Source organism: Sminthopsis crassicaudata, chromosome 5 (assembly GCF_048593235.1).
Source record: "Sminthopsis crassicaudata isolate SCR6 chromosome 5, ASM4859323v1, whole genome shotgun sequence".
In the NCBI taxonomy this organism is placed as follows: Eukaryota; Metazoa; Chordata; class Mammalia; order Dasyuromorphia; family Dasyuridae; genus Sminthopsis; species Sminthopsis crassicaudata.
In genome coordinates this window covers 294,080,698-294,090,612 of record NC_133621.1, presented here as the reverse complement: position 1 = coordinate 294,090,612, position 9,915 = coordinate 294,080,698, and the positions used below count along the sequence as shown (strand labels likewise).

The following is a 9,915-nucleotide window of genomic DNA, read 5'->3' as shown; positions in this document are numbered from 1 at the left end:
TGAGTGTACCTGCAGCCCCTCAGCCTGCCAACGTTGAATTTAATTACTTTTGACTGATTTTTTAATTCAATTTGCAAGGGATCAAGAGTCTCACCATCCGTGACATTTTCTATCTCCCCTCTCCTCTCTATCCAATCCCCCTTGACTCAGTTCTAGGGTCCACACCAACAGAAGGAACAGAATATCCATCCAGTCCCCCTTGACTCCGTTCTAGAATCCACACCAACAGAAGCAGCAGAAAAAAAGAGACAAAAGGAGGATTTTGATTTTATTTTTTCTCTCAACAGTCATTTGCATCTAGCCGAGAAGTTTCTAGGGTGAAGTAAAGGACAGCTGAATCTTTATAGCATCTGTCTTAAAATATTTGGGAGCTTTCATCTCAGATGAGCATGTGCTCCCCACAGGAACTCCTTCTGGGCTGTTCAAGATCTCTGCAACAGGGGACATTTCAAGGTCAGACCCAGGCTGGGTCTTCAAAAACAATCTAAAGTGAGGGCTGAGGCAATCATCCAGTAAATTGGGCTACGTATATTTAACAGAATAAATCCAAGAGCACTTCTTCTCCTCGATAACCAGGGATATGTCTACCTTTGTTCCGTTGCTGTTCATCCTTTGTTCATGTCATCAGGGAGGTGACGCCATGCCATGCAAGTCAGTTGGAGTTGAGGGAGGGAGGGCTGTGCAAAGTCACCTGCCTTATTTCCCTCTCCAGAGCCATGTGCATCCAAGGGCCAGATACAGATCAGGATCTGGGTTCTAGGAATCTAGGTGGTACTGGAGCTGGAATGCTAAAAGGAGGCAGGAAGACCTGAGTTCAAATTCTATCTCTGACAATTCCTGGCTGTATGATCTTGGGCTAGAATCATATTTGGTGTTTGGATGGTAGAGAAGGAAAGAAAATGGACCACATGGCTGCCACAGATGTGGAGATTTCCATAACACATTGGCAATGGGTCTGGAATTTTAGGTGTGCCTCAGTGACTGGTGAAGGAAGTTGAAGATCATCCTTTGGCTCCTCCAAATTCACTGAGGGCACAAAAGAGCTCTGGGTTCCAATCCTACCTCTGACTTCTATATGTAGTCCCTTCACCTTTCTGGGTCCCAGTTCCCTTCTATTTAAAATGAAGGTGATAAGTTCTCTTCTAGATCTCGGGCCCTCTGACCTCCCCAGGTCTCAGTTTCTTTATGTGTAAAATGGGAGTGTTTGATTAGATGACCCTGAACACTCTTCTAGCCCTATTTCTCAGATATGATGGCCCTGAGCATCTGGAACAAAGTAGAGGAAGTTAAATGCAGATCTCATCCTTAGAAAGTCAAAGAGACTCAAGGAAGAGAATTTGGGTATCCCACTGTGGCCACCATTCTCTTAAAACACCAAATATCTATTAAATACTCACTAGGAAAAAGGCACCGTGTTTGACGAGAGTGATATAAAGACACAAATGAAGCAATATCTGTCCTCAATGAGCTTACAATCTACTGGGAACAGAATATTTCATGTATGTGCCTCTGGCATTATTCTCAGACAAGTCGAGGGTAATAAATAAATAATAAACACAACAACAAATAATATATATGTATATTATATCGCATATAAATAATATACATATGTGATAAACATAAATAATAAACACAACAACAAATAATATATATGTATATTATATCGCATATGAATAATATACATATGTGATAAACATAAATAATAAACACAACAAATAATATATATTATATTATATAGCATATAAATAATCTACATATGTGATAAACATAAATAATAAACACAACAACAAATAATATATATGTATATTATATCGCATATAAATAATATACATATGTGATAAACATAAATAATAAACACAACAACAAATAATATATATGTATATTATATAGCATATAAATAATCTACATATGTGATAAACATAAATAATAAATAAATTAGTGTAATCTGCTTGTATATTATCTGGCTTATTGGGGGACATATGCTTGCCTATTATTTATTATTTTTATTTTTTATTTATTATTCATTTGTTTATTTGTTATTTAGCTTTTCCTCACTTATAAGTCTCTATAGTATTACTGGCCTCTCTTCATCTGTCTAGAACTGGGTTTCTCATATCCCTTAAATTATCCAAACCTCTTCCCATATCTTTCTTACAAGTGAACTCTGGAGAAGTATACTTGACAGAGATGTTAACTCAGTGGAATTGATAAGACAATGGCTATCTAGTTTGGCATGAGAGTTCTCTAGTTCAGTATGATTGCTTTAATCCTACAACAAGGTGTTAACTTAGTAGAATTAAGATAATGGGAAAGTGGTGAATGAAAGGGACCAGATAGGTTAACTGCCTGGGAGAGAGGGTTTTGCAAGGGTGAATGCTGAAAACTACTTTTACATGTATTTTGAAAAATAAAAAAGCTATTATTAAAAAGTCAATACCCTCATTTTGTTCACCAAAATACAATTTGATCATACAGTTTATTAAATCAACATTGGACCAATGACACATCTTTTGCTGACTTCCCCCTCCTGTGCCTGAATATTACAAAATAAGACAAATTTCTCCCTGCTCCCAAAGTGAGATAAAAGTACCAAAAATGATTTTACATTTGGGTCGGGGATAGAATTCTTTTCTAAAAGACATCTCCAAGCAAGTGTTGTAGTCATGGTTATGCATGTTTTGGGGTTTCTGCAGTACCGGGTCTATGGTCAGAACATTTTCCTTCTTGGAGCTGAGGCCGATGGAAAACATAGGCAAGAGAGGCTCTGAAAACAAGCTGGTGAATATATAGATGAGGCATCTGTTGTCTACATCGTAAAACATGTCTCCTGCCTCATAATCCAAAAAGATCCCCACTTTGTAGAGCTTCCCTGGTATGGGAATGCTCATCCTGGGCATGGAACAGACAACATATGTCTCTTTTCTTAGGCTCAAAAGCCAATGGCCAGTAGAAGGCGATGGTGAAACTTTTCCCTTTCTTTTCACAGAGTTCTTACAAAGACCAACATCCCAAGCAGAACTGTTTCCCACGGTCACCTCCCAATAATGTCTCCCAGACACGAAGCTCCGAGTTGCTAGAACAACACCGCATAGATTAGATCTCTTCCAAAACAACTTGTTCCATCCAGCTTTTCTTCTTACTGTTTTCCTATCTGCGGACACAACGATTTCAGGACAGACCGTTGCAGGGTCCAGAAAGATCTCCTCGTAGAATTTTCTCCTGATCACATCTCTCAGCTTCCAGTTCCTGGCCATGTGAGGTGTGAGCAATTTGAAGGATCGTGCTGCTGTCCCCAGTTGTCTGTTAAGCCGGGTAGTCTTCATACACTTCTTGGGACACTTAGGACATTGAAATCTGGACTTTGAAGTTTTGATCATAAGTGCTTGGATGCATTCTGCACAAAAATTGTGGCCACATTCTGTAGATGTGGCGCGTGTGAAGAAATCTAGGCAGATGGGGCACTTCAACTCTTCCCAGAGGTTTGAAATGAGATAGATGGCCATAGCTTCTGCTCTTCCTGGTCTTCTCCAAGTCTGGAGCTCCAAGTCTGTCTCCTCTCCCAGATCTCTTAGCTCTTATATACTCTATTATAAGTACATCATTGTGGGTGTCAACTTGTAGAATAGGTGTCAACAAGGTAGAACTATATTAAGTACAAAGTATGTGTAAACCAGAGAATCATTATTTCAGTTCCACTGTGTTAATACCTTGTTGTAGGATTAAATCAATCATGCTAAACTAGAGAACTCACATACTAAACTTGTCTTATCAATTCCACTGAGTTAACACCTTGTTTCAAGTATACTTCTCTTTACAATCACTCATCCCCTTACAAGACAAAGACTTGTTGAATATTCTCCATCTCTCCCAGAACCATCACCCATCCCATACAAGACAAAGAGTTGCTGAGTATTCTTTGTTTATCATTGGACACCAAAAAAAATATACAAAGCAATGAGATTGCACTGATAGTTTTGACAAGGGTTGAGACTGGAGTCCAGTCTGTTTTTCCTTCTTCCTCTTCCTCCTCTAACCAAGTAAGAATCAGGGTGAGACCGGTAGCAAGCATCCCATCTGTTCTGAATGACATTATCATGCTGGTGCATTTCACTAGAATTCTAGAGGAGGGGGAATAGAAATTGGGCACGGCTTGACATAATCATATAGCCAATGGCACTTCCAGCCACATGGCACAAGATGGAAGGCAGACACTACTCTTCAGGCTGCTTCTTACTAGAAGCCTCCAAAGCCAAGTTCAAAGACATCAACAGAGTAATAAACTGGGAGATTGCATCAACTTATGGCTTCTGGATCTACAAAAAGGCCAGGAACTGGAAAATATAGGACAATGCAACTAAGTAAACAACAGAGTAGTAAAGTGGGAGATTGCATCAACTTTAGGTTTCTGGATCTACAAAAAGGCCAGGAACTGGGGAACGCAGGACAATGCAAAAAAGTAAATATCTGATGATTTCAGGAAGGAGAGAACAATAATAACTGAGAGCATCAGGAATGGGATCCTTAAGGAAGAAGAAGTACATTCAAGACAAAAGGGATGGCTACTGCAAATGTCCAAGGGTGGGTGATGGAATGCCAAGTTAGGACATCAGTTTGGTTGGAATATAAAGTGTAAAAAGGGGAGTAATGTAAAAGAAGGCTGAAAAGGTAGAGAGAGGAAGGAAAAAGGGGAAATGGATAAGTATTTATATATCACCTACTATGTGCTAAGGCACTTTAAAAATATATCATCTCATTTGATCTTCACAAGAACAAAAGCTGCTATTATGTCCATTTGACAGTTGGAAAAAATGGGGCAAACAGGGATTAATGACTTGCACAGGGGCACACATTTTACAAGTGTCTGAGATAAACTTTGAACTCAAGAAGATGAGTCTTTTTGACTTGAGCACTCTATTCATTTCAGTCATTCAGTTATTATTTCAGTCATGTATGACTCTTCATGAACCCATTTGCAGTTTTCTTGGTAAAGATACCAGAATGGTATGCCATTTCTTCTCCAGCATATCTTATAATGAGGAAACTGAATTCACTAAGTCATTTGCCCAGGGTCACATAACCAGTAAGCCTCCAAGGCTGGATTTGAACTCAGGAAGGTTCATTTGCCATCATGCTACCCAGAGGTCTCTTTATTGCACCATAATTATATTTCTCCTTATGGCATATTCCAGCATGTTAGATGGACAGCTGGTGATAGAGATATGGAAGACCATGAACAGAAGTCACACTGGATGGATAGAAATGCATGAGTTGTGATCTGTATCTTTGGAGGGAATACATATATCAGGCAGCTAAGTAATAGGGTGAATATTCACCCTATGTGAAAAAGAGAAAGAAAGAAAGAAAGAAAGAAAGAAAGAAAGAAAGAAAGAAAGAAAGAAAGAAAGAAAGAAAGAAAGAAAGAAAGAAAGAAAGAAAGAAAGAAAGAAAGAAAGAAAGAAAGAAAGAAAGAAAGAAAGAAAGAAAGAAAGAAAGAAAGAAAGAAAGAAAGAAAGAAAGAAAGAAAGAAAGAAAGAAAGAAAGAAAGAAAAGGAAAGGGAGGAAGGGGAGGGAGGAAGGAAAGGGAGGGAGGGAGGAAGGAAAGGGAGGGAGAGTGGGAGAGAGGGAGGAAGAAAGAAAGGAAGAAAGAAATGAATAAATAAATAGCTAGGGTGAACATTAACCCTATATGAATTAGGTGTTAGGCTTGATGTCTGGAAGATCTGAATTTAAATCCTAACTCAACCACTTCCTAGCTGTGTGACCCTATGTAAGCCTCTCTCAGGCTCAGTTCCCTCATTGATAAAATAAGAATAATAATAACTCGACCCTTACAGGGTAGTTGTGAGAATCCAATGGGATGATACATACAAAGCACTATATTAACGCCATTTATTATTTTTGGTTTTGTTCTAGTATCCTGAATCCTAGTATTCAACAATAAAGCTTATAGGATTTCGAAGGAAAGAGAGGAAACCATTGATGGATCCAAGACTTTTCATCTAAAGGACAGTCATCTATCTCCAAAGGCCTTCAGTAGAACTGTATTCATAGGCTCCATTGCCATTTTCTATCCTAAATATCCCCAATTTGAAAGCAAGTTCCTCCCAAGTTGGCTCCTTTTCCCAGCATCCTTGTTTCTGCTGTTGGTAACCAGGTGCTTGGGCTCCCATCTTAGGAGTCATTGTTGACTCATCCCTACCATTATCCTCATCATTATTATTATCATTATTTCTGAGCTCATCATGTTCCCTGATTCAAAGCAATATGATACCATTCATTGGGAGGACGCCAATTTGGAAGATCATCTCTGTTCTCTGAAGGGAGCTGCTCAGGATGGTTGGAAGATCTCCACATTTTCTTCCCTCTCTCCATTTTGGGCTCATCTTCAGTACTTCTCCAGAGTCCAAAGTCCAGATAGTGACTCCCTCTGGACTGCCCAACTAACTGAATGTCAGTCATGGAAATGCTGTTCCTTTGATTTCAACATTTAAGGGACTAATCCGGGCAAGGCTGGTACACGTCTCCTCTGTTAGTTTATAAGCTCCTTGAAGGCAGGCAATGTCTCAGTTCCATTTTTGTTTACACTTAAAGGACTTAATCCAGCACCTAGCATATAGTAAATATTAAATAAATATTAATTATTATTATTATCTAGGGATACAAAGATAAAAAAGAGTTTTCCATCAATACATTTGGGATTAACTGATCACCTGCTTTTTTGTATATTTGCACATGTTCTTTATTAGAGTGTAAGCACCCTGAGGGCAAGAACCAGCCATTTTCCTAGCTTTGTGTCCACTCCATTCTACAAACATTTATTAAGTACCTCTTTTGTTTCAGGATAAAAAAACAAAAAGAGATGTTGCCCTCAAGGAACTTAGATTTTACTGATAGATAACATATACAATAGGGGGAACAACCAAAGACAGGGAATGGTGGAACAAAGGGAATTTCAACTAAAGATCCCTAGGAATATTTGAGGAGGGAGGAACCACTTTGAGGTGGTGGTGATGGGCAGTAGAAGGTGGTGGAAGTGGTTTATGATGATGGGGAATCAGGGCAATCTTCATGGAAGAGCTGCCACCTGAGGGAGGTGACCAGGAAGCAAGAATTGGTTTGGAAAGTCACTGCAAATGCCCAAAAGTGGGCTATGGCGGTACGGATCTGACTATAGTTCCAGAATCATAAAGGCAGCCTCAAAACCCAGAAACGTGGGTTCAAGTCTTGCCTTGACCACATTCTGGTTATTTGACCTTGGGTAAGTAATTTCCCTGTGGGTCTTCACCTATAGAATGAGATAAGTTGCTTTCTAAAAACCCCTTCTTGCTCTAAATCCAGAGGAGCCTGTGAAAGCCTAGACTTTCTAGACTTTAAGTCTAGAAGCCTTTGCCTTTGTCCCGCTCAGAATCCGGCAGTTGAGAAATGAATATAAACCCCTGGCATCTTTCCCGGCTCAGCCTCCCAGACATCCACCTGGCACCTGCAGGAGACAGCAAAAGCCCAGGGTGAAGTTCTCTTCATTCTGGCTCCAACTTACCTTTGCACCCTTATTTTACAGCCAAATGGAATAATTCACCTTTCCATCAGTATTTTCAGTATTTTTCCACCTTGGTAACTTTGCTCAGACTATGTCTCCCGTATGCACAGAATGCCCTCCCTACCACCCGCCTACACCTGCTGAAACCTTTAAGACTCCTATTAATGCACCACCTCCTCCAGGAAGTCTTCCTTGATACTCATGCCAGAAATTGTCTTTCTTTCCTTGATCTTCACATAGTATTTTTTTTCTTTTTTGTTTTTTTGTTTTTAAATTTTTTTTCACATACTATTGATTTTCCTATCACCAGGTATGGCTAGATTTAAAGTCAGAGTCTACAGTAACGGTCAAGATGACTTAATAAATGATGCAAAACTTAAAAAAAAAAAAAAAACTGAGTTCAAATCTAGCCTCAGACATTAAATTTGTAAGATTCTGGGCAAGGTATTTCCCCATTTGCCTCAGTTTCTGTAAAATGATCTGGAGAAGGACAGGACAAGTCACTCCAGTATCTCCCCCAAAAAAAACCCAAATGGGGTTGTGAAGTGTTGGACATGACTGAAATAACTGGAGAGCAAACTTCCTGACCTTATGGCCAGTGCTCTATCCACTGCCCCACAGTTTGTAGTTTTCCCTCCCCTGATTCTGACCAGCACACACACACACACACACACACACACACACACCCCTGATGACCTGATAAAAGGAACGAGAGTTTGTGGTTGTTCTGTGCTCCTGGGTGGGTCTCCTTCAGCCCCCCTCCCTCTTAACCATGTTCCTCCTTTTCTCAGGTGACTTGTGTGGATAGAACTATTAATGAATCAGTCATTTTAATTAAATTAACAAAAAATGAATGTGTCGATATAATAAAACACAGGTAAAGGCCTGGGTCCCCATGTTGGGAAAAACTTTTTTTTTTTTTTTTTTTGAGGCTGGGGTTAAGTGACTTGCCCAGGGTCACACAGCCAGGAAGTGTTAAGTGTCTGAGACTAGATTTGAACTCGGGTCCTCCTGAATTCAGGGCTGGTGCTCCATCCACCGTACTACCTAGCTGCCCCAAGAAAAACTTCTTAGCAGCTTGAGCCTGTTCAAAACTGAAGGCCAGGGGGTGAGGTGTGCAAGGTCACATAGATAGTAAGTAGCACAAGAGGGAATTTTTGCTCAGGTCCGAGTGGGACTATTGCACTGACTTCTGTGAGATTCCCTGAAACCCTGAGATTCTCTGGTACATGAATAAAAGTCATCCCAGCAGGAATCTTAAGGTATTCTCCTAAAGACCAAGATGTGAAGCTCCGGACACCGAAAATAACTTAATTATTCTACCTGTGTAAGTCAGCAATTGTTGGAGGCTTTGTTGATGATGGATGAGGAGGAGAATATCAGATTTAACTTCTCACCTATTTACATCTTGCCTCTCCCGGACCATGGATACAGCATCCTGGATTTGGCCCAAGGGCTTCTCAGTGCGAGTCTGCTCCATCCCCTTCTTGGAAGTCATGAGACCCAGAGTCCCCTGCTCAGAATCATGGTTTTAGATGCAGAAAAGAAACTACATGACACCACAAAGGAAAGCCGTTATACTGAAATATAGTTATCAACATATGTTTTTTGTTTGTTTGTTTTTTTCCTGAGGCAATTGGGGTTAAGTGACTTGCCCAGGGTCGCACAGCTAGGAAGGGTTAAGTGTCTGAGGTCGGATTTGAACTCAGGTCCTCCTGACTTCAGGGCGGGTGCTCTATCCACTGCGCCCCCTAGCTGGCCCTAAAATATAAAATATATAAATATAAAACAAGTTTATATAAATAAGTTTTATAAATATAAAACAAGTTTAAGAACCCCAGGTTAAAAATCCCTGCTAAACAGAGCAATCACTCATTCATCCATTTAACAAATATTAATTCATCCAGGGCCATGTCCAGTTGTCCAGATCTGCACCTGGCCACTGGACCCAGATGGCTCTGGAGGGAAAGTGAGGCAGGTGACCTTGCCACTGAAATCCAATCCACTTGCATGTCATGGCATCCCCTCCCCGATGTCAGGCTGTCGAGAAGGAAGGACCAACAACAATTTATCAAGTATTATTAAGCATTAAACCTAGTGGTTTGGGGCACTGGTGTGAGATTGCGTGTCCTGGAGATTTACTGATATCTTCTCAGTCACTTTGGGTAGGCAAGAATATCCTTTGTGGATTTCTCTTCCTTCCCCCATAGATTGTTTGATATCTACCTCCATGAAAGTTCTTAAAAATATATTCCTTGATGCTTTCAAAATGCTTTCGTGGCAGGGTGGATAGACTGTCGGGTCTGAAGTTCATCTTCCTGAGTTCAAATCCAGCCTTGGACACTTACCGTGTGACCCGGGGTGAGCCAATTAACCCT

At 40.2% G+C, this 9,915-nt stretch overlaps 1 protein-coding gene across 1 annotated transcript in view; it reads right to left on the bottom strand.

Annotated features, from left to right (window-relative positions):
* Positions 1–3,503, bottom strand: part of RFPL3 (ret finger protein like 3) — an 11,613-nt gene extending 8,110 nt beyond the window's left edge. The window contains exon 1 of the mRNA XM_074269653.1: positions 2,697–3,503. Within this exon, the coding sequence (XP_074125754.1) occupies positions 2,697–3,503 (807 nt within the window). The remainder of the gene's footprint in view (positions 1–2,696) is intronic.
* Between the last annotated feature and the right edge of the window lie 6,412 nt (positions 3,504–9,915).